This window comes from Amblyraja radiata, chromosome 33 (genome assembly GCF_010909765.2).
Source record: "Amblyraja radiata isolate CabotCenter1 chromosome 33, sAmbRad1.1.pri, whole genome shotgun sequence".
NCBI lineage: Eukaryota > Metazoa > Chordata > Chondrichthyes > Rajiformes > Rajidae > Amblyraja > Amblyraja radiata.
In genome coordinates, this window is record NC_045988.1 from 11,869,553 (window position 1) to 11,895,691 (window position 26,139).

General features: G+C 40.9%; 1 protein-coding gene across 3 annotated transcripts; it reads right to left on the reverse strand.

Annotated features, from left to right (window-relative positions):
• Positions 1-4,584: 4,584 nt before the first annotated feature.
• Positions 4,585-25,470, reverse strand: hmbs (hydroxymethylbilane synthase). 3 transcript variants are annotated; one of them, XM_033049920.1, is made up of 14 exons: positions 25,289-25,470; positions 18,805-18,870; positions 17,699-17,771; positions 13,987-14,036; positions 12,123-12,178; positions 11,271-11,348; positions 10,786-10,863; positions 10,138-10,213; positions 9,344-9,457; positions 8,606-8,644; positions 8,065-8,184; positions 6,418-6,471; positions 6,240-6,326; positions 4,585-5,214 (listed from the first exon to the last, which is right to left on the reverse strand). In XM_033049920.1, exons 1-14 carry the CDS (start codon positions 25,316-25,318, stop codon positions 5,041-5,043), a joined length of 1,095 nt encoding a protein of 364 aa, XP_032905811.1. In that variant the 5' UTR covers positions 25,319-25,470; the 3' UTR covers positions 4,585-5,040. The 3 variants fall into 3 exon arrangements, with proteins under 3 accessions (XP_032905811.1, XP_032905813.1, XP_032905814.1); XM_033049922.1 differs by lacking the exon at positions 25,289-25,470 and adding an exon at positions 23,490-23,619; XM_033049923.1 differs by lacking the exon at positions 6,418-6,471.
• Positions 25,471-26,139: the final 669 nt, after the last annotated feature.

Genomic DNA, 26,139 nt, shown 5'->3' on the forward strand with positions numbered 1-26,139 from the left:
TAACCATGTTTGTGAAAAATTATTATTCATACAGGTGACTGTACTGCATAATTACAGGTGATCAATGATGATTAGCCCCAGAAACGTATCCACTCAAATCAATGCAAACTCCTAGCTACTGTTTTCCCCCAACAGGATAATATTCTGTATTCAGTTCATGCTCCAGGCATTCACTGTGTAACCTGCACTCTATTGCTGTGAGGAACACTGTACATACGTTTGTATGAACTGATAACGAGTCCAGACTTGGCAAGGTGATTGTATCCATCGTAATGCTATGAGGGGTAGAAAGGTGGGAATGGATGCACTGCCAGTGTGAAGGAACATCAAGCAGTTTAGCCTCCAAACAACTTTATGCTAACGGTTGCTGGAATGTGCACATTGATGTCAAGTGAAACCTGAGCTATAAAACACTACCCAGAAAGAATGGCGAGCGAGTTGGGTGTTTCTGAAATTCTATGGTAGTCGCAGAGAACATTATAAAGATTATGACTTGCAGCCCTGAACCAAAGGAGAAAGTAAATGTGGTTTTACCAACAGTCCACATTGATGAGGCAACTTCAGCCCAGAACTGACTCTTTGTTTACCGAATCATTGTTTCTGCAGATTAGTTTGGAATTTACTCCACTTCAAGCACAGGCTTTATTTTAAAAATAAAAGAACATTTCAAATGTAAAATCTTTACTTATGTTTTATTTTGTCATTACTGCAAGGGGTAAGCACCATATGTTAATATTTCATAATAGCTATCCCATTTCAGAATCTACAGCATCAAGGGCATAACAGTAAAGAATCATCCCTGTAAACATTACATTGCTTCAAATCCGTTCCAGACCAATAGAATTATGTGTCAATCTTTTTGCAAGATTTTTTTTTTCCATTTAAAAAAATATAATGTTTATCATATGTTTTGAGAATAATTTGTGGGGATTCAGGTCCTGAGCGTGCAGTCCTACTTATCAATATTTATACCTCTGACAGAGCACTTTGTATCATATTTGAGAAGGGAGACCCGTTTTTAGTAAGGTAAAATCCTACATCGTTCAACAAGCAATTGTGGATTGCAAAAAAATTGAATATTTGTGTGAATGTCAAACTATCCTGACTGCTTATAGAATGTTTTCAACATTCAAATTTGCATTTGAGATAACTCACCACTGACATCAGTTTTGTGCAGAGAGCCATAGAATTACAGGTCTCAGAGGAATTCTTTAAGAGCATAGGTGTTTCTAGGCAAGAACGAGAGAGAGATCCCACCGTAAGGAACATGAAATATATATCTGTGCTGGCTGGAAATTATCCAACTGCTGTACCGGGTTGATCCTGTAGCTCATTACCCAATGCTAGTTTGACTCAACAGCACATTCACTGAAAGGCAAAAATATGAAGGCACAATTTAATTTAAAAATGCTGAAAACATGCATCATCGGGAATCCACCAGGATAAGATGGAATGCTGGTTTAACACCACTGTTATTATGTTCTCTACTAATCCACTCATTGGAAACTGACAGGATTAACTTGCAATTTCCCCTATTAATGTTAGCACAATCACTTGATTCCTCGCCCTCTCATAACTCAATGAATCTTCCAAATTGCACTTGACAGCGCATATGCCCAGTGTATTGTCACAACGAGTCAGAATCCTGTCCCTCTGGTTGTCGAAGTACTAATGCCCCTGTCTCACTTAGGAAACCTGAACGGAAGCCTCTGGAGACTTTGCGCCCCACCCAAGGTTTCCGTGCGGGGCATAACAGTGTCCACATTTGTGGGATCCCTTATTACCCAGTCAATCCTTAATCGAATTTCCCCATCTAAGCATTCTTTTTCATTCACAATATCATTTATCTTTACGTTGTGCTGATTAAAAATACAATGTCCACTTCAATCATTGGGTTGGGGTTGGCAAATCCACGGTTCACTTTTGCACAAAATATTAAAAAATCCAATTGCAGGGTAGTGGAATTTGACATAATTTAATAATTGCTAATAAGACAAAAGAGAAAAAAAAAGGGGTTTACGATGAAATTATAGGTGTTGCAGGTATTATTCAATATTTACTGCTAGTCTGAGTTTAGAAGGCACCTCAGGGTTTATGTTTTAAGGTAAAGGACTCTATCCACCATAGTAGAAAACTACAGCAGTAGAGCCACACATGGTGATTATTGCAGAGAAGCAAAACAAACACTCCATGACATTCTTGCTTCTGTTCCCTACTTGAAAATTGCCAAGGCCTGTGCCCACTGATTAATTCCCCTTTCATTACTCAGATTTTCAACATGTTTTGGTTTAGTTTTCCATTTTTTTGGTCTGCAAATGGTTTACTCTAAGAGAGCAAATGATGCAATTATTGCCGCAGCCTTGAGTAGGTGCAGTCTATGGTAACTTGCAGCAACCTCTGATTTCTGGCCTACTTTTGAAAAGCATTACAACATCTTACTTTATAAGCATACAATTGTTATAATACCGCCCTAAGCCTTAGGATTAGAAGCTCTGGTATAAAGGAATCAATTGTGTCATACATTTTCAGACAGTATCTTTTGTAAATGGCCAATAGAACATATGATAAAATTAGTTTACAGTCTCATGTACATTTCTGCTACACAGAGTACAGTCACAAATTATAAAGAAATCCATTATTTAGCACCTTTTAAAACTTCAGGACATCTTAAACACTTGAGTCGACTAAGTACTTCTACAGTTACGGTTGTAGCATAGAAAACCAGCAGTTTGCATTGAGCAACCTCCGACAAATAGCAATGTGATAATGATTCTATAATTTGTGTAACATTAACTTGGGATAAATAATCGTCAGGTAACAGATACTCCACCACAACATTGTTTGGAATCTCTGTTCCAACTGAGAAGGAAGGAAAAGGTCTCAACAGAAATAAAACCCCAACAATTTTGTCAGAGCAACACATTTCAATATGAAAATGAGGCAGTGAGCCTGGGTTTTGTCTCTGGATGGAACCAACCATGATCATCTGATGAACTAGCAAGTGTGCAACTCAAGGAGCCATGGCTGACATTGACATCAGAATGCTCCAAACTCCTGGGTTCCACAAAACATACAGTCTACCCCTGCCCATGTTGAGTTTGTTCATCTCAGCTGGCGTGGTGATGGCTCATAGAGATGGAAAGGCTCCCCAAGCATTCCTGTCCTGTAAACTCTTGAGGGAAGACTATTTGCATGTATTACATTGAAAGACAAAAACAATCAAACTCAGTTATAGCGTCAAAGTACAATGATTAGTCCACAGGAAAATTTGACAGCAAAAGCTTTGAGTACAAAAACATTAAGCTAATTAAAAAATAAAAATAAAGCCTTGAAAAGAAAATCACGCTGGTCTAATTTAGTAATAGAAATTACTGGAAACGCAGGTCAGGTAACATCTGAGGAAACATTTCAGATTGAAGGTTTCTAACAAAGGATCTTTGAAAGGTCATGAATCATTCATTTTTGTTTCTGTTTCCACTGATGTTGCCTAATCTGTGAGTGTTTCCAGTGTTATTTTGTATTTCAGATTTCCAGCATCTGCAGTTTTTTTTCTTTTCATGTACTGAAGTCAAATTTAGTTCCGTGATTTCTCAATCCATCTGATACAGGGCCAGAAGGGCCACTCTGGGAGTGAATCCACTCTGGGAGTGAATCCACTCTCCCTCAAACTCTGCATTCTCCTACTCTCCCACCTTGCGTTGAGTCATGACTGTTCACAAACCTCCCCAATAACACAATCTATTTCAAAGGCACTCCATATATACATGTGGGGGGAATCAACTATCACATGTTACAGGGAACGCTGGAACCATGCACAGATGAAGGCAATATGGGCAATGCTTTTCTTGTGGAGTACCTCCACTTTAACAATCCATCTTCTGCAAGGCTTTTCAACACCAGTAATGAGCAGGATGTGCTACCGGCTGCAATTGGCCAATACTGCTTTGCAATGAGAAATAAATTGTGCCTTATCAATGATGACCAGATGAATAAAAAAAATCCCACTACTCACTCTCAGCAGGAGGCAAAGATTCTCAATGATGGTACTACAGTGGTGTTAATCCTTCCAGTAGGACACAACTGAGTAAAAGGTGGACCAAACATTAAAACACAGCATGCCTGTGAGGGGAATCTGGTCCAAAATAAAATGTCATTGTCTATTCTCATTCACTCAAAGGGAACTTTTAGCTAAAACCTCAATTTGTCCAATAGTTTAAGGGGTTGGACAGGCTAGACGCAGGAAGATTATTCCCGATCTTGGGGAAGTCCAGAATAAGGGGTCACAGTTTAAGGATAAGAGGGAAGTCTTTTAGGACTGAGATGAGAAAATCATTTTTTACACAGAGAGTGGTGAATCTCTGGAACTCTCTGCCACAGAAGGTAGTTGAGGCCAGTTCATTTGCCATATTTAAGAGGGAGTCAGATGTGGCCCTTGTGGCTAAAGGGATCAAGGGGTATGGAGAGAAGGCAGGTACAGGATACTGAGTTGGATGATCAGCCATGATCATATTGAATGGCGGTGCAGGCTCGAAGGGCCGAATGGCCTACTCCTGCACCTATTTTCTATGTCTATGTCTAATAGTGTAAACTAAATAAAACTGCACAACCTGCATTAAAAAAAAGCGTTTCAAATTGCAATTAACAGATAATTCAAAATAAGCATTTCAAATGTACTTTTTTTATAGACTGTATTATATTATTAGTGTGAGTTTGGTTTTTTAAAAAATCACCCTATCAACAGCAGTGGAAAGGACAGGAAGATGCATATAATGTACCAAATCATATAACATGACTGATGTGGTCTCCAAAGTGACAAGAGTACTGGCCACAGGTGAGAGATAATTGATGAAACAACCCAGTGTGTTTAGGGGGCAGTTCAGAAGGGAAGACTATAATACACTGTAGATGTATGTGGAAGCAAATTATATGCTTAAGGCACAGGGAAGGGATACTGTCTGTTACCTTTGGTTACTGTACATTTACAACTTTAAGAATGCCTAAATAATCACATAATATGCACATTAGGATAAATACATTGCATTATCTTGAATCATTCAGCTGTCTAGCAACAGTTAGGATATCCTTGGCACCTTTGCTAAGCAATAGATTGGCCAAGTCCATTCCTAATTTTTCAGCCGCTGCCTGGGAGTTGTGTGGTATTCTCTTTGCCGTGATCCCAACATGTTGAACATCAGCGACGCTACAATCTTCATCCTGAGAGGAAGACAATAATTATGTACTACAAAGTTTGAAAGCCTGCGATTTATCTCAAACATAATCAGAGCTGAAAACGAGGTCATTGAAAACAGGGTTGAATCTACAGAATGAAAGTTGCTGCATGAAATGTTTACACCCAAAGAGTACGATTAGCCCAACTGGTGTGCCTGTACAATCACTCCACATCAACCGTCTCTTATTCTACTTTATTACAGGTTCATTTGTGGCATTCCGTTTCCAAACCAATAAGCCATGATCGACCCATAACTTGGCTGCCAATCCAGTGCTGCCTGGCTAGGAGGATATTCCAAGGACTCCCTTCTCAATAATCTAAAAATTATATATTTTTTAATTGATCATCCACCTCTTGTTTGTGCGACTCCCTCACGTAAATCTCAATCATATTTAATTACAATTCTCATTTTTTTTTTATTATTAGGAAGCTCTTTGAACCGTAGATACAATAAGGTGCTGTATAAATGCTGCAAATTTGGGAGGTGTCAGATTGAGGTAACAAGCAGCCCTCAGAGAGGAATGGGACATCGTTCTAGGGAAATTAAAAAAAATCTGAGACACAAGGAACTGCAGATGCTGTTTAGAAAAAAAATGTGCTGGAGTACTTCGGCAGATCAGGGAGAATCTTCAGACAGAAGGTTTCTGAACCGAAATGCCACCTATCCACTTGTTCCAGAGATTCTGCCTGAACCATTTAGCTACTCCACATAAATAACCAGATTTGCAATGTAACAAACTTTCTTTAACTTGTAATGTGCTTAATATAACATGGCATGGAAGCCTAACCTGCCCACATAACCAATCTTGTTCAATTTCCTAGCTCTGTCCCGGTAAGAGCCACACTTGCAGCTGATTGGAGCCACCTCTGGCTCAGAGCAGGCAGAGAAAAACATTTGTCAGGAGCACAAAATCTCTTTAAAAAAAATTAACATTTGATTCAAAAGACAATACCTCAAAGTGTATCCTCCATTACTCTACTGAAATATCAGCTTAAATTGTAAATGTACCTGTGTTTGAGTAGAGACACTTGTTTGCATTGTATCTTTTAAGCTGTCAGATCCATCAAGACTGTATACAGCCCCTGTGAGGTAGAGCTGGAACCAGAAGATTTAGGGAATTAAAAATTGGATTCAAGCTAAACAGAGTGCAAAATAAAAATGTCAGTCATAAAACAAGCACCATTACCTGGTTTTCATTGATGACACTGTGAACAGCAATAGGCACACTGCAACCTCCCTCCTGCACAGAACATGCAACACAACCTATTAGGTTCTATGCTACTTCTTATCTTACAGCCACATAACAGAAACAAGGTTCAAGAGGGTGAGATTAAATGTACAAAAGTAAAGAATTGTACCAACCAAAGGATCCCAGGTTTAAGCCCCACTTATAAATATTAGCTTTTTCAAAATGAATAATTGCATCATGCATCACCGGACCAAAGGAGGATGCTTTCAGGGTGGGAGGGGAGTGGGGGAAGGGGTGGAAGAGAATGGAAATTAAAACGAGGTAGAGGGGCACCGATAGAGAGAAAACAAACAATATAAGCTAGATGTCCATGCACAATACAGCAACTCGCATTGAATTGCAAAATGTACAGTGCAGGAGGAAAGGACCAGATCCAACTGCAATAAACCAAAACCATTAACTCCCTCACACCCCTAACCGTCGTTGCCCATGGCCATCTCAGTCTGTCAAAGTGGTTATTTAGTTACTGAACAATCCAGATCCCATGGTGTTTTGGAATCTGGATTCAGTTTTATGAATCTGGAATTGAAAAGATACTTGGACAGGTTCATGGTTATGAAACATTTAGAGTGAATATGGGCTAAGCACATGCAAATGGAATTAACTTAGACAGGGCATCTTGGTCAGCATGGATGAGTTGGGAAGGATGCCTGTTTCTGTGCTAAGTCTTTGGCTAATTGTAAATTGATGGCATATTAATTTCCTTTTCACAAATAAACTTGCTGGCAGTATATAGTCCAAGACACTGTGATTCCAGCAATACACCAAAGACCGAGGAAACTACTTGTTTAGATCAAAGGGTACAAAATGGATTGCAGTTTAGGAAGGCTCCCCATAACTAGTTTAGGTTTATTATTGTCCTTTGCACCAAGGTACAGTGAAAAGCTTTGTCTAGGAAGGCACTGCAGAGGTCTGAAGAAGGGTTCTAACTCGAAACAGCACCCATTCTCTTTCTCCAGAGATGCTGCCTGACCTGCTGAGTTACTCCAGCACCTTGTGTCTATCTACAATGAAAAGCTTTGGTTTGCATGCTCTCCGATCAAGTTAGATAATGCTATACATAAATACAATTAAGCCAAACTCAAATCAGGAGGTAGAATGACATGTAAGATACAGAATCAGAATATAGTTCTCAGCATGATAGCGCATGTGCTAAACGCAGTTGAACGGATAAAGTCAGAGATCACAGCAAAAACAGCGCAGCAGACTCACAAGGCAAAGAGAAAGTATTTGAAATACAGAAAGGGCAGCCAAGTATTTTAGATACTAATTATGTTTTGCTTTGCTTTTTTTGTGTGCTCAGGCATTCCTAGCATTTTATGATTCAGTGAGTAGCTGTCAGTAGCTGCCTCGCTCGTGACTGGGACTGTGCTATTCCATAGATCTGCAAGCTGGAAACTAAAGACGGGAAAGGAATGGAGGGTTATGGTCTGAGCGCAGGTATATGGGACTAGGGGAGAATACGTGTTCGGCACGGACTAGAAGGGTCGAGATGGCCTGTTTCCGTGCTGTAATTGTTATATGGTTATATGGTTAAAGACAACAATAATATGATGGCAGAATTTTATTTAGTTGGAACTGTACCAGTTGCTTCATGAAGGAACGTTCAGCAATGCAGCGGAGAACTGTTTCAGTGTCGTTCAGAACAGAAACCATTTCCAGGATGTCTGGGTCATTCACCCGGACTTCAACACCAAGGGCCCCCTGAAACCAAATAGCAATGCAAATATAATTAACAGCAACAAAGTATAAGAAAATACCTTTAGGCAGATGAATGGACTGAGTACATTATTTACCAAACATACAGCAGGATTCAGTAACCAAGGAAATAAAGCCCAATCATTAAGCCACACACATTGCACAAGTTTGTTAAAGTTGAGAAATATCTGTCGTGCAAATGAGCATTATAATTGCTGACCCAGTAATCATTTATTATGCATAGTTTTTATTTACTGATCAGAAACGCAATTAGTCCTCGTAGGATTTACGAAAATGGTAGATAACTGCGTGAGTGTGCTGCTCAAACCCACAGTCAAGAGTTCTTTCAGAGTCGAACAGCATTTGTAAAGATAAACGAAATTAGCATTTCAAGTCAATCATCCTTTATCATTCAAGTCACTCTTACCTGACTCACAGCATACATACAATCTTCAGGCTCCAGAATCTGAAGGGGAAAAAAAGAAAATCTTAAAGCCATATCCATTCTGGCAACCTAACAATTATCTGATGTCAATATGTTTGGTAAGTGGTTAGTTCCACTTTAGAAATTAAAAATGAGAAGAGAAATCTCTCAAAATTGATGCTTCAACTTGGAAGCTATGGGTCAATCAGTACAAACAAATAGGATGCCACTTAGAAACAGAGGGTTTAATAAACGCACGGTTGGATGGGGCAAGGTTTGTTGGAACAAAACAAAGTTCATTAAGACCACTTGCCCCATCATTTTCCACCCCACTCCCCAGAAATGAATGTCTGTCAAAATCCCCACTTCAGCTTCCAATTGTTACTCAAATTATTTCACTATGCTATCTAGTATATGTCACATTTCGACCGTTAGATCTGAAAATGGTCCGACAATGATCTGGTTTGGCATTTCACTAGGTTGGATCTGCCCTGTTAATGCTACTGATTTGTATATATTCTATTGCCATGCTTCAATGCCATTTCATTCTTATTCCAAGCAATGTGCATTAAAAAAGAACAAGTGCATTACTATGTAAGCAGTCACCTACTGTGCTTCAGTGAGATCCAGTACCTTAGATGCAGGAATGATATGAAAGTATTACTGTTGCTTTGTGAAAAGGCCACCCTAATAGCATAGTTTCTCAGGTTAGAACACAAAATAGGTTACTAGAAGCTATACCTGACTGATCCGATTCTCCCAGCCCATTCTTCGCAGACCAGCTGCTGCCAGTACAATGGCACTGTAGTCATCTTTTTCATCAAGTTTCTTTAATCTTGTGTTCAAGTTGCCTCGCTGCAATCAAAATTGATTAAGGAAATACTTCATCAGCAATATCACATCCTTGGTGCTGATTTCCTGGCAGATTAAGGTTGCATCACACATTGCTTTCAACATCACCGTTAACCACATTATACTCGATTCTGTCAACACTAAGTCAACCTCAAAATCATTGTGCCCCTTGGATGCTGCAGCAACTCTCCACAAGGATGTAATCATTGTTCAATCCGTTTGATTCTCCCAACATACACAATTCTTCAGGCAGACTAATCAAATGGCAACCTTTACTCTTCTTTATGTTATTGTTGGTGGCTCACATGGAGCTATGTTGCCCTTTGACTTGTTGCTAGTCCTGCTGAGTACCTTTGTCCGGCTCATAGAATAACCCAGTTGGTGCACTGGTTTAGTTGCTGACAACATTGCACACGGTGCTCTTGGTCTCAAGGAGCTCATCTATAATGAGGTGAGCAGTTTGCTGCAGGACAACTTTCACGGCTTGAAGCTAAGCACTACTTTTCCTTTTCAAATGCTGGGATTTGTAAGTTTTGCTCATTGAGGTCACTGGCACACCAAACTTGCATCATGGATAAGCTCGTCTAGTTAATACAAGCTCTATACCTGGTGGGTGAGCTAAAGTAGCACTTTAAAATTCTACCTATTTGCATACATGGCTTTGAAAATAAATAAAAAGATACAATATCTTTGAATTCCAGGTGAGGAAATCGCCTTTTCAGCTGTGCTGCTCGTCGCAAGGAACTTGTGCCGATCACACTGCAGGGACCGAATAGAGAAGTGAAAATATTGCACAAAAAATTGTCTCCTTTAATGCTGACTTTAGACACAACTATCACAAGGTTTTTTTTTTCCTTCCGATCTCCGCTGGAAGCCAAATGAGAATGAATGAGCTGCATTTTCCCCAAGCATGTCAAATGCAGAAAGAAAAATTAAGAATGATCAGGCTTCAAATCATCAGCTTCCTCAATACACATCATGTTGTTCACTTCCCCATAATAAAACAGTGTCACTGACCAAGTGGAGATCACAGGAGTTGGGCTGAGCACAATGTGCCAACTCAGTGAATTACTGATCACGTTTCACATTCTACAAAACAGCACAAAACGATTCTCTTGGATCTAGTTGTATTTAGAAATAAATAATGCAAGAGTAAACTTGCTCTTAGTGTGTTAATCCGTATTTTATTTTTAATGGACATGCAGTCTAATTTTTATACTTGCTGGTTCCATTTCTGCTCAATTTTTGACGAGGGAAATTGTGTCAGAATCTAGGATTGCCCCGTGCTCCTGAAACTTGTAAAGATGCATGTACTTGGATCATTGCCTTACCTCCTCTCTGCCAGCATGTCCAGGGTCTTTCCCACATTGTTTGGATGCACAACAACAGCATCATAAGGAATTTCGCGCCTGTAATGAGACAACCATGGTTGTAAATCAGTTTCAATCTCTGCAAAATGGCTTCAGTCACTCCAATGAAGCCCAGAATATCATTGCTTGGATAAAATTAAATAAAAACTTGTCATGCATGTTGAAATGGGGAGCATAGAGGAGGAAAAATGCCCTAAAGTTGTGGTGATTGTGGTGGGGAAGAAATGGATGGCAAGATTAAAAACAAGTCACGATCCCCACATTGTTTTTGTAACGATCATTTCCCCCACCCTCCCCATCATCCAGGAACTGAAATGTCCTTTGCAATTTACGAGCAACCTCCCTCCACTGTACCAACAAACGTTCCCAGACCATTAAATTGGAGAGCAGAGGGATATGCTTCATTCTGGTATAAAATATAGTGAACAATCGCAAAGAATACTCACTTGCAGATGGCTCCAACTGTAAATCCAGGAGGGAGTGTTGTTGGCAGATCTTTCAAGGAGTGAACTACCAAATCAACTCTACATTGGAGGATCAAAATGTGGATTAACAGCGCAAAGATTCTAGATATATGGGCACACAATCGGCATATTTGCAAGAAATACACATCATAAAAAGGTAACTGGATAGCAGAAAGAGCCAGACTGAATCGGGATATACACGTCCTCCCACTCGAGACTGAGCACAACATCTAAGACAGCCACAGTACACAGTACACAGAGAGTGAGTTGCTGTACTGCTGGCGTAACTCAGCAGGACAAGCAGCATCTCTGGAGAGAAGCAATGGGTGACATTTTGGGTTGAAACCCTTCTGTTTACGAGTATCATAGCACAAGTGCCAATAGAAGTGATTGCTTTCAATTTCAATGACCGCTGACAGTGAAACTGACAGACTGTTTTCTTAAGAGGTAATGGTGTCTGATAACTGTGGGGTTGTTACATAGAAACCTAGACAGATTTTTGTTTCTGCGCATCAATTTCTAAAGTACCTTTTAAGTGGTTCTCTGGTTCCCAACTGAAATTGCATTACAACCAATTTTGCCTGCGTAACACACTTAGCGTACCTTACTTCATCAATCATGTTATATCTAATTTGCAATTTGAAAATATGTGAAAGCAGAACTATCTATAAACTACAATTTTATTCCAGAAGCCTGAGTATTGCCCACTAAGGCACAGCTAATGAATTTAGTTTTATTTAAAGAATGAGTTTTAAATAAATTCTTCTTCTTCAAGGGCAAGTTAAAAAAAATGTCGAGTGAGTGATGGGTAAATTGCCATCTAAGAATTCTTACTCATTTTTCTCTAATGCAGTTTCCAGCTCCTTTGTGAACAAACTCTTCTCACCAATCTAACAAGGGCAGAAATTAAACTGGTTAAATATCATTATGTCCTTGCACATCAGCCCATCCCCCCCCCCCCCCCACTCTGGCCTCTTCTCCACACAAACCTTTGGACAAAGTCAGCATGGATTTATGGAAGGTAAATCATGTCTGACGAATATTATAGAATTTTTCGAGGATGTAACTAGTAGAGTGGATAAGGGAGAACCAGTGGATGTGTTATATCTGGACTTTCAGAAGGCTTTCAACAAGGTCCCACATAAGAGATTAGTATACAAACTTAAAGCACACGGTATTGGGGGTTCAGTATTGATGTGGATAGAGAACTGGCTGGCAGACAGGAAGCAAAGAGTAGGAGTAAACGTGTCCTTTTCACAATGGCAGGCAGTGACTAGTGGGGTACCGCAAGACTCAGTGCTGGGACCCCAGCTATTTACAATATATATTAATGATCTGGATAAGGGAATTGAATGCAACATCTCCAAGTTTGCGGATGACACGAAGCTGGGGGGCAGTGTTAGCTGTGAGGAGGATGCTAGGAGGCTGCAAGGTGAGTTGGATAGGTTGGGTGAGTGGGCAAATGCATGGCAGATGCAGTATAATGTGGATAAATGTGAGGTTATCCACTTTGGTGGCAAAAACAGGAAAGTAGACTATTATCTGAATGGTGGCCGATTAGGAAAAGGGGAGATGCAACGAGATCTGGGTGTCATGGTACACCAGTCATTGAAAGTAGGAATGCAGGTGCAGCAGGCAGTGAAGAAAGCAAATGGTATGTTAGCATTCATAGCAAAAGGATTTGAGTATAAAAGCAGGGAGGTTCTACTGCAGTTGTACAGGGTCTTGGTGAGACCACACCTGGAGTATTGCGTACAGTTTTGGTCACCCAATCTGAGGAAAGACATTCTTGCCATAGAGGGAGTACAGAGAAGGTTCACCAGACTGATTCCTGGGATGGCAGGACTTTCATATGAAGAAAGACTGGATAGAATCGGCTTGTACACGCTAGAATTCAGAAGATTGAGGGGGGATCTTATAGAAACTTACAAAATTCTTAAGAGGTTGGACAGGCTAGATGCAGGAAGATTATTCCCGATGTTGGGGAAGTCCAGAACCAGGGGTCACAGTTTAAGGATAAGAGGGAAGTCTTTTAGGACTGAGATGAGAAAATCATTTTTTACACGAGAGTGGTGAATCTGTGGAATTCTCTGCCACAGAAGGTAGTTGAGGCTAGTTCATTGGCTATATTTAAGAGGGAGTTAGATGTGGCCCTTGTGGATAAAGGGATCAGGGGGTATGGAAAGAAGGCAAGGATGGGATACCGAGTTGGATGATCAGCCATGATCATATCGAATGGCGGTGCAGGCTCGAAGGGCCGAATGGCCTACTCCTGCACTAATTTTCTATGTTTCTATGACAATCTTTAATTACTTTCAATAGCAGATGGAATCGAGTGGAGAAGGGATATAAAGTTCATTTCAAATAATTGACAAGTATTTTGATGTCTGTTAAATATATGGGAACGAGATTTCAAAATCTTTACTTTATTTACATAGTTTTTGTTTAATATTTGAGGAATATTCAGCCAAAAAAGTACACTGCAAAGGATGTTTAACGTCATTATAAATTATTCCTGCATCCGATACAGCCCGGGTGAGATGCAGAATAAAACTCCAACAATGTTCTATTACACACATTCATAACAAATATCGTACTGTTAAGATCCATCTACACTGCTTTATTAACTAACCCACATTAATTCAAGGACAACTCAGCATTATAAGAAATATAAGAGCAAACAGAAGATACAAAGTACCTTTGACAGGGCAGTGTCCAGAATTTTGTCTCCGGTGGTAGTCATGGCAACTACAGCAAAAAACATAGTATTAAACCAAGTCGTCAAGTTTATTTGTCACATACACATACGAGATGTGCAGTGAAATGAAAGTGGCAATGCTCGCGGACTTTTGTGCAAAAGACAAACAACCAAACAAACTATAAACACAATCATAACACACATATTCTTTTACATAATAAATAATGGAAGGAAAAACGTTCAGTAGAGTTAGTCCCTGGTGAGATAGGCGTTTACAGTCCGAATGGCCTCTGGGAAGAAACTCCTTCTCAACCTCTCCGTTCTCACCGCATGGCAACGGAGGCGTTTGCCTGACCGTCGCAGCTGGAACAGTCCGTTGCAGGGGTGGAAGGGGTCTCTCATGATATTGTTGGCTCTGGAGTTGCACCTCCTGATGTATAGTTCCTGCAGGGGGCCAAGTGAAGTTCCCATAGTGCGTTCGGCCGAACGCACTACTCTCTGCAGAGCCTTCTTGTCCTTGGCAGAGCAATTCCCAAACCAGATGGTAATGTTCCCGGACAAGATGCTTTCCACCGCCGCTGCGTAGAAGCACTGGAGGATCCTCAGAGACACTCTGAATTTCCTCAATTGCCTGAGGTGGTAAAGGCGCTGCCTTGCCTTACTCACGAGTGCTGAGGCGTGTGATGCCCATGTCATATCCTCGGAGATGTGGACTCCCAGATATTTAAAACAGTTCACCCTATCCACAGGATCCCCATTTATCCTCAATGGAGTGTACGTCCTCGGATGATGTGCCCTCGTAAAGTCCATGATCAGCTCCTTCGTTTTTTTGATGTTCAAGAGGAGGCTGTTATCCTGGCACCAGAGTGCTAGACCAGCCACCTCCTCCCGGTAGGCCTTCTCGTCGTTGTCTGAGATCAGGCCCACCACCATAGTGTCATCAGCAAACTTAATTATTGAGTTGGAGCTGAACCTAGCCACACAGTCATGTGTGTACAGGGAGTACAATAGGGGGCTGAGGACGCAACCCTGGGGCGATCCTGTGCTCAGGGTGAGGGACTTCGATGTATTCCCTCCCATCTTGACTACCTGGGGCCTGGCGGTGAGAAAGTCCAGGACCCAGGCACACAGGGAGGTGTTGAGCCCCAATTCCATTAGCTTCCCGGCCAGTCTGGTGGGGACTATCGTGTTGAAGGCTGAACTGTAGTCTATGAACAGCATCCTCACGTAGCCCCCCTTCTGGCTGTCCAGATGGGAGAGAGCGGTGTGCAAGACCTGGGAGACCGCATCGTCCGTGGATTTGTTCGAACGGTATGCGAACTGCAACGGGTCCATGATCCGAGGGAGGAAGGCGCAGATGTGTTTCTTCACCAGCCTCTCAAAGCATTTCATGACTACCGAAGTAAGGGCCACCGGACGGTAGTCATTCAGACAGGCTGGGGAGGCATTGTATATCACAGCTCGTATATCACAGCACAGTAAATGGACACAACATTTAAATAACAAAATAATAACATCTCATCAATCAATAAACTGGAACACATTAAATTAGAATAATCCCATTACTATTGGTACTGCTGGTCAAATTACGGGCACATTTTCTAAATTGCAATTGTAGGAACACTCCAAAAATGTTTTTATCATCGGCTCTCAAGCACAGTATGATATCCTCGAATCGTCGATTTCAGGATATCCTCTAAAATCTCCAAACGAAAGCACCTGTGAACGGTGCCAGACAAATGTAATCCGTTCTTTTAGTGAAAACTTAATTCCCGTCATTGAAGATTCCCACTGTTCCGTTTCCACTACTGTTAGCTCTATGGTTTCACTATTCTGTGAATCGTGGTTTAGATTGTTGCAGTCTTATTTTGTGGTGTGTTGAATACTCTCAGTCCATAGGATTGTTGTAATAGCCAACTCTCACACAATGAGAACAGTTAACCATGTGACTAATTCTTAAAGCAGCAACGACACTTTTATTTTTAACTTGCAGCTTTATTTACTTTAGGATACGCTACGGTGCTTGACAGTTGATGAAACAACTCTTTTGAAGTGTTCCTACAATTGCAATATTGAAAATATGGCAGCAATTTGAACAGCAGACCTAACGGTAATGGGATTACTCTGATTTAATTCATTCCAGTGATATTGATGAGTATAGTGACCATGGCACCAAATATTGTGTCGCTGATGTTGGAATTTTTCTGTCTACCTGAGGGGCACATGGTCTCACCCAAATATGTCACTTTCAGTCCAGCACAACCCCAGTTCTGCACCAGTGCAAAACCACATAGTTGTACTTAAGTCTCTAAAATGCGGTTTGAATCCATAGCTAAGAAACAAGTGTGCTACCTATTGAACCACTTCTGCGAGGTGGAATTATGTCAGAGCTTGAATCTATGTCTGCTTAAAGCTCTGGTCTAAGTGATATATTGTGGATCGACTTTATTGTGGATCGATTAAAGATTACATAAATCTGTCTTGCATTCCCTTGAATACAGGTAGGAGCACAGTCACCCGAATAAGGTGATCAAGAGTTCCCATTTGGCAGATTAAAAGAAACACTTTCCTCAACTGGGGTTTGGACAAAGGAGAAATAGATTAAATTCAGAATTAAGATTCCCACTGATCAATCATAATATTAATAAACTCCAATAGTATTTAAAAGAAGCAATGTGAAATAACTACAAAAAACTTTGGATTTAGATAAGAGAATGAAAAGATGATCTTAGTTTCTACAGTTATGGAAAACGTGAGAAAAATATGATGTTACAGCCATAAAAAGCTTGGCTAGATTACACCTAGTATAGAAAGATTTATTGGGCTTGGTGCGAGTGGAGCACAGATTGATACCTGGGCTAAGGTTACACTGCAAGGAGATAAATGCTGTAAATGCCAATAAATGCTGTACGACATTAAAAAAATTACAGTGTGTTTGGAGTGATGATGCGACTCAAGAAATGATAGAAGAATTACTCTCTTTATTTATCGATCCAACTCTTGGTGAGTCTACAACTAGCGGGCATTGATGCATTTCAGGAGTAAATTTAGGATTTTTTTTCTATTTGCAGAAAGCTGCAGAAATGTAGATCTCTCACCTGTGAATGTCAACTAATCCGGGGTAAATTGGCAAATTTACATTGGAATTTAATCATAAGTAGTGGGGGACGTTGGGCAAAGATAAGACATAATCACAGTGAATGCTGAATCAAGCTCAAGCTAAATAACCAATTGTATTCATATCTAGTCATTGAGCCAAAGCCTTTTAAATTGGAGATAGGTTGTTTGGCAGCAAAATTAGCAAGGAGTTTTTTTGTTCTTTAAAAGATACAATTAATCTTAAACTCTTTTCTGAAGGCAAGAAGGTTAGAAGTCATTTGGAGCTTTTAAGACAGATATTGATAAATATACATTGAGTAAGATAATTTTGATGAAGGAAATGCAGTTAGATATCATTTATACTGATTTTCACAAAGCATTTTAATGAGTTCCACACAAAAGGGCTGGTTTGTAAAATTGAGGCCCAAGGAATCATAGGGCCAGCAGTCCGGGCAGAAAATTGACATAAAGCCTCTTGTCAAGTTTATGTTCCCTAAAGATCATTGGCACCCTGTTCAAATGGCTGACTAGATTTATCTATATCATTGTTAATAAATGAGTGTAAATTTGTAGTCTTTCCATATCATCTTATCTCCAAGCAACTTGTACATACCGACTTCAAGTTGTGCATGTGGGTACTGTTCTTTCAGCATATTCACCACACTGCCAGTCTGAGTCTGAGCAAGCTGGGAAAAACAAAATAAGACATGGCTCATCTCAAACACAATGTGTACACTAACGGGAACAACTAGATCCTGCTACAATAAATGGATCCATTATAGATGAACAGAATTTCAACTTTTAACAAAGTCATTTTTGTTTTGAGATTGCAAATACATTAATTGACACTGCAGTATATTAACTACTTGAATCAAGACCATGTAATAGTTTGTGAGTAAAGTCAACACCACATTTAAGTAATTTGCATACATGGAAGAAAGTCTTGAATACTGAAAGACTTCCTAGAAGAATAGTGAATAATAATCCTTGGGTTAATATATATTTTTCATTGATTTAGTGCAGTTGCTTTAGAAACCAGCCTGTTACATTGAAATGAAACAGACCTGGAGGACTGAGATGTGGCAGCAGATCATTAGCCCTTAGGCTGACCTTCAGGTGGATCATTTTGGATCCAGGTTGTGGAGGTGCATCAGTGACACAGCTTGTGGGGACAGAGCCGTGCATCTGATGACAGCAGAACCCTGAAGTCTAAAGTCTTAAAGTCTAACCCTTCTAGAATGAACGACTATGGCTGTAAAGATAATTGCTAAAACCCACAGTTGTTTCCAAAAATGCTACTCCACCATAAGTAACACGAAGCAATCTGTTGGAGGAATTCTCGGAACAAAGACACTTATCTGAATTGCCCACCTGCCCCTCCCTTTGGTTTTATCTTAAAATCTCCCACAATTTTCTCCCTCCAATGACTCGGCCACAAACCAATGTAATTCTGTAGATGTGGATAAGTGGCAGCGGAATGGGAACAGCCCTCCCCACCCCCAAATGAGGATACTGGTGCAGATTACACAGTTAAACTGTCACTGCAAACAGATGATGACTTAAAACTAAATACTCAAGACTATAAAACCTGCCCAATAGACTTTGAGAACCTTTAACGAAATAAAATAAAAAGCTAACATACAAAAATATCCCCAGACTTAAAAAATTCAACACATTTACTTTAAGTCGATGAATTTTGAACAGTTAGAAACAACCTACTTGGCTTTTTCTTGTTCCAACTCGGATAATTCGAGAATTCTCTTTCACATTGTGGGAAGCAGAGTTCTAAAACAAAATGTGACAATCTTACTGGAGACCAAAACATAATTTGTGAGAGTGAATGTGCGAAAGAACGTTCAATGGGCAGTCACCACACACAGTAAAAATACCCACTTTCAAATCACAGAAAAATAAAAAAGTTTGGAACAAACTAATTTCCTCAGACATCTTTAGCTTAAACAATTTAAACTATCAACTGTGAGGGAATTTGGAAGTGTATAAACTCAGAACAAATAGTGCTGAAACATGACCATCTACAGACATTTATTTACAGGCATATAAATAAGAAAATAATGTGGATCATTATTTTAAATCTCTCCCTGCACGGGAGACCCGACCTTTTCTTTGTCGGGTCTCCGTTGTCGTTGGGGCTGCAACGAGGAGCGGCCTCCAACAGGAAGACCGGGGGCTCCAGTGCCGACACTCACCTCACCGTCGCGGAGCTGGCCGAGTCCGGAGCGGGTGGAGCTGTGGTGGACGCTGCTGCGGCCCGACCCCCGGAGATTCGGTGGCTGCAACTGCGGGTTTGGCGGACGGCACCGGGAGCCCGCGGGTCCCTGGAGGGAGACCGCTTTTCAGGACTCCCGCAACGGCGACTTCTCCCCCCCGAGTTGCGGGGTTGAAGAGCTCCTGGAGCGGGGCCTACATCACCGCCCCGCGCGGCTTGGAATGGCCGCGGGAGTTTGCGAGCGCACGCCGGGGGCTCTAACACCAAGACCCGGTGTGCGACCTTGCATCACCCGGCGTGGCTTAAATGACCACGGGACAATCGCCATCGCCCGCCGGGGGCTTTGACTTTGACTCTGACATCGGGGGGGAGAGTGCAGTGGAGAGAAAAGTTTTTTTGGCCTTCCATCACAGCGATGTGATGGATGTTTATGTAAAATATGTTGTGTCTTGGGTCTATTTGTTTGTAATGTATGGCTGCAGAAACGGCATTTCGTTTGGACCTCAAGGGGTCCAAATGACAATAAATTGAATTGAATTGAATTGAATTGAATTGAATTGAATTGAATCATGAATCTATATCAATCAGACAAAGCTTTCTACAATTTTAGCTGCTAATCTGCAAATATTCTTCATAATGTAATTATTGAATTGAATTTTCTCTGTGCATTACTCTGTCAATAATTGTTGTCTCATTCAGGATTCTTCTAATCCATTGCAGGTCCTGAGGCAGGATCCGTGCCAGCAATTGAGTTTGAATAATCACAAAAATTTATTTGGACCCCGGTATTTTCAAGCATGTTTACCACTGAACTGTTACACAATATTGTTCGATGCCCAGCATGTGCATGTCATAATTTTAACTAAAACTACCATTCCTTGTGGCCCACATATATCTTCACTTATTTCTCACCGTTGAATCTGCAGTAAATGACTCCCATAGTAAGTACAATATCGATTTGGAGAAACAAGGAACTGCAGTTGCTGGTTTACAATAAAAGACACAAAAGGGCTGAAGTAACTCAACAAGTCACGCAGCATCTCTGGAGAATATGGATATGTGACGTTTCGGGTCAGGACCCCAGTACAATATAGAGATATAGCATGCCCCATCTAGCCCACGTTCCAGTAGACACACAAGGCCAAACACTTACCCCATTCCCAGCCCAAAACAACCACAGCAGTATCTCCCTGTCACTTGCTTGACTCTTCCCCCATCAAGAACTCTGTTGCCGCTATCTGCTGCTTTGTGAAGTACTTCTCACCCTTTCTTCTATTTGTTGCTTGTGCCATATTATGTGGGTTTGAACTCTAATCCAGATTGGAACACAGACGCTGGGCTAGTCCTTTTGGATCGGGCATTAAACTGAGACTTTCTTTTTGTTCAAGTACAAATAAAAAGATAATTTGATACTGAACAAAGTGAGATTGTTTTTCCTTGTTTCACCCAGGGTTCATTCCTTGTTTAAAGCCACTAGCAAGATTATTTCAGATAGACAAGAATGCTGGAGAAACTCAGCGGGTGCAGCAGCATCTATGGAGCGAAGGAAATAGGCGACGTTTCGGGCCGAAACCCTTCTTCAGACTGAACAATCTGATCAGTCTGAAGAAGGGTTTCGGCCCGAAACGTCGCCTATTTCCTTCGCTCCATAGATGCTGCTGCACCCGCTGAGTTTCTCCAGCATTTTTGTGTACCTTCGATCTTCCAGCATCTGCAGTTCCTGCTTGAACAGATTATTTCAGATTATGGCATTGCACCATGCACCACTACAGTCGACTATAATCTATATGTAATCCACTGTTAATAAAGAATGTAAAAAGAACTTCAGTATTAATGACAAAAAAGAACCATTCAGTTCATGGTGTCAATTTCTCTTTGCAGTTATGCTCATAGCTCTATTTCCTCCTGCTTTAAAGAGGTGTGTCACATTCACTTGCAGGGTGTGGAGATTGCTGGTAAAGTTACCTGTCCATTATTACCCTTAGGTAGTGGTGAACTGCATTTGTGAACCATTACAGTGTGGCAAAGGCGTTCTGATGTTGTTATTAGGTAGGAACATTCTAGTACACAGACCCAGCAACATTGAGGGAACAGCAAAATATTTCCAACTCAGAATGGCACGCCACTTGAAATGCAGACTTCTTATGCACGTGCTTCCCTTATTCTTCTAGGTCTTACATGTGGGGTACTCTTGAAGCAGTCGTGGCAAATTGTTGCAGCACATTATAAAGATAGCACATGCTCAGCTATGGTATATTGGTGATAGAGAGGGTGATTGGTGTAATAAGAAGAGATTTATAAAATATTTTGTGCTTCTATAACAAATTTTCTCTTCTCCTTTCGACATTATCAATAAAATGTGAAACATTTTTTTCAGGTGTTGCCAATTGGATGAAACAATCTGCCCTATTTACCAACTATTCATTTTTTTTAAATCAACGCTCCTCTGTTAGCGGCTCCTTGTTTAGGAAGATCTGTAAGGATAAGGGGGAAATCCTTTAAAACCGAGATGAGAAGAACTTTTTTCACACAGAGAGTGGTGAATCTCTGGAACTCCCTGCCACAGAGGGTAGTCGAGGCCAGTTCATTGGCTATATTTAAGAGGGAGTTAGATGTGGCCCTTGTGGCTAAGGGGATCAGAGGGTATGGAGAGAAGGCAGGTACGGGATACTGAGTTGGATGATCAGCCATGATCATATTGAATGGCGGTGCAGGCTCGAAGGGCCGAATGGCCTACTCCTGCACCTAATTTCTATGTTTCTATGTTTCTATCTATTAAAACAAGAGACTTTGTGCCCTCTCCGGTAAACAGAAAAGATTCTTCAACATTATTTGAAGACCAGATGAGTCCTTAGTAAGATGACCATTTTTTCTACTCAATATACTTCAGCATGGCAAATATCCAGTTCCTATCACAGTGATGTTTGTGGAAGCCTGCGGGACATAAATTACATGCTACATTTTGCTATTTTGCAAGAGCAATTAGGATTCGAAAGCATACATTTGATTGCAGTAACGCACCAAGAAACTTGTGCATTCTGCTATGTAAATACGTCTTTTTATGTGGTAATAGCATCTTCAAAACTAACAAATACACTATTACCACAGAAAACACAAACATAGAACAGTATAGCACAGGAACAGGCCCTTCTGCCCACAATGCCTTTGCCGCATATGATACTAAGTTCAACTAATATTCTTTGCCTGCACGTAATCCATATCTCTGCATGTCCACAAAATGCCTAAAAGCCTCTGGTAAAATCCTCTAAAATGCCACTATCATATCTGCCTCCACCACCACCCACAGCAGTACGTTCAAGAAACCACCATCTTGTGTAAAAATAAAATATACTCAGCACATGCTTGTTCTTTTCTTTCTGTGATGTTAATATTGATTTGACCTGACACATCTTCACCATGCATGTCCCATTCTTTCTCCTTATTTAGCTTAGAATTCAATCGAGCTTTTTTCAGAAAGCCAAAATCTGTTCATCCAATTCCCATTTTCTAGCTCCAGGTCTTTGGTCGTTTGGGTTACACCATTTTAAGTACACATAAAAGTACATCCTAACCATTGTAATTTTATCCTTTCAAGTAGTAGGTTGCAAATATACCCACCATGAGCATGAGCATAAATTCCCTCAAATCCTTCTTCCAATTACTTGAATTGATATGCCCTAGTTTTAGAAATTTTTGAGGGAAATAATTTGATAATATGATGTGTTTGCAAAGATTTATCTTTCATTTCTCTCAGCTCCTCCTTTCCTTTCTACTATAGCCTATTACTGAACATATATAGTCACAATTCTTGCCTTCTTTCAAATATGATTTTTTCAATTGTCTGCAAAATGAACTCATCACAATGATAAAGTATTGGTGATTCATTCTGATACTTAGCTTCTGGATGATCAAATGCAAGAATTAAAAAGAATATGATTTCCAGAAATTTCTAACTAGATTTGAAAAGATCTAACAATTTCCAGGAGAAAATCTTCCCCACATTTTAATGGAGGAAATGTGGATTTAAAAACTTTAAAGTATAGTGCTCAACATCCATGAGCCAGGATAAAATACATGGAGCTCATTCTTCAATCTTATACAAAGATACCATTCCAGTCTTTAAACACAAATAGAATAATGTTCCTCTACTTGAACTCTATGCCAAGCATTAGCTTACCCAGACATTCGCTGACATCTTCTGCACCTATTTTTCACCAAAGTCTCAGTAGATTAGAAAGTTCAGTGACAGAAAGTTCTAGCAAAGCTGGTACATTTATCCATGCAAAAGAACCTCCTCCTACAGTGACTCAGATGGCTCTTCGACCCAAGTGGCTCAAAAGATAATTCTTCCACAAAACACCATACACGACATAGTGACTGTGATAGGAGGTGGGGGTATGGTTGGAGGGAGGCAATCAATCATCTTATATTTGAAAAAACAAAAATGTATCAAGTATAATGACTTTGTGTAGTCCCCACAATGAGTTATTTATGAGCAAAGGTTTCATATACCTGAAATGTGTAGCATTATAAAAAGTTAACCTTATTATGGAGAAAATTTGAATAAAAGAGACATTTATTCTTATCATAACGACAAGGCATTCAAAAACACTTGCAAGCGCATTCCATGTCCAATTGCAACAAAACACCTTATTCTCAATGAAGAATGAAATAAACCCTGTGGGATTGGTAAAGGTACTGGATGTGGCAAAGAACAAGTAACGATTTGGCAGCGGATTTTGGTAGCAAAATGTGCCTTTGCCATTACAATCGATGCAAGGATGTGCAACTGGATAGGAACAGCATGGGGAGAACAAGCTAGTATGGGGTGTGGGTATCAAAGTTAGGGTTAAGAAGGGTGCTGTTTGGCAAATGGAGGGGAGGTGCCAGAGAGGACATTTATGCAATAAAGGTATAGACATCCACTGATGTGTGGGATTGGTCGGAATTGATCTAAAAAAAATGCGTCAGATGGGAAAAGACCAGTAAATTAGTAGAAGACACCCATGGTTATACCTTGCAAGTAATGGAAGGAGCAATCTAACAGCAACAGCAATGGGGTCATGGGAAAATATATAAATAAGAGGGATTAGTGATGAAGGAGAGTGGCAAAACCGTTAGGGGATTTCAAAAGAAAGGACGTGCCATTAAGAGGTGGGATAGTGCCAGGTGGCCAGAGAGAAAGTCTGCAGGAAAAGGGTGGCAGTGTAAGGAGAAAAGGGCAACAGAGTGGTCAGTGAAGGATATGTCATAGAGATATATTGAAGCAGGCCCTTCAAACCACAGGATCCACACTGACCATCAACCAACCATTAGTGCTCACCCCACATGAATCACTTTTTCCCCTAAATTTTCACCCCCACTCTCATCATCAATCTAATCCCACCCCTGCAGATCTTACCACTCACCCACACACTATTCGCAATTTACAATGGACAATTAACCCGCAATTAAAATAACCATTTAAAATGTGATGAGAGAGGAAAATGCTGGAATAACTCAGCGGGATAGGCAGCATATCTGGAGACAAGGAATGGGCGACGTTTCGGGTCGAGACCCTTCTTCAGACAGAAGGGTCTCGACCCGAAACATCACCAATTCCTTCTCGCCAGAGACAATGCCTGATCCATCATTTTGTGTGAGAGAAAGGTAATGGCAAGAGACAAGGACAAGTTAGTGGAGGGTTGCGACAGGTTCGGGACGTGGTAAGGGCATAAATGTATATTTGATGAAAGCGACGGTGTGCGTGTGCAGGGAAGGGGGGGTGTGAGGCTGGCTAGGTCAGGGTCATTCCCGGGCGGGCACCTCTGACCAAAGATCCTTGAGGAGCTCCTCTAGTATCTTTGCCTCTGACGGTGAGAGGAGAAGCTGGCCCATGGCTGATGCTGCGGCCATGGGGCCAATCAACGCTGCAGGGCGGGACATCCGGCCTTCCTTGCCAGCTTATTCCCTGAAGAAAGTTTGTGCTTCACTTACCCGCACTCCGTTCGCTGTGTCTTCGGACATGACCCCAAATCGGAGCTTCACGTGAAAAAGCAGCCAGAATCCCCGAGCTTCCGAGTGGGAAACTGAACAGGATTTAAAGGAGCCTTTTCCTCACCACCGGCACCCTCTCCCTGGCGGCGCCATCTTCCCAACGTCACCTCCTGCCCAATGCGCACGCGTATAGGAGGGGAGGTTGCACGAAAGGTCACTGGGTCAGAGGGCTCGACTCACGGAGCCGCTAAATCCAACTGGAAGACATCCGTCACTTCTGGTATATGTTATTAATGCAAGAAACGCCTACTTTCCAACCTGTTTAAAACCCGCCAAAATGTTGCATTTTTGCGCTGAAACAAATTGTGTGAGTCGGGGTAAGTGTGAGAGGCATGGACCGGACCCAACTTCAGAATTCCAAACGTGTAGCGAAATGAAGGTATAGAGAAGCGAGGACTGAAAGGACAACAGCAGCTTGGTAAACATTGAAAATATTGGGAATTATCGCGTTTGCTCACTGCATTTCATCAAGCAAGGCATTATTTGTGTTTTTTCTTGATTCCTTTGGTATCTAAAAAATCTCAGAAGTGATAAATCTGGCTGTAAAATTTTCTCCAGGTGCGTTTTCATTTTGTATGTAAAAACCCACGGGAACTATGGGCGATTTAAAAAAAAATTACAGCCAGATTTATCACTTCTGAAACTTTTTAGATGCCAAAGGAATCAAGAAAAAACACCTTAGTTGATGAAATGCAGTGAGCAAACGGCCAATGTTCGCCAAGCACTCTGTCTGTTGTTGTCCCTTCAGCTCTCGCTTCTATCTACCGTCATTTCTCCTCACTTTTGGAATT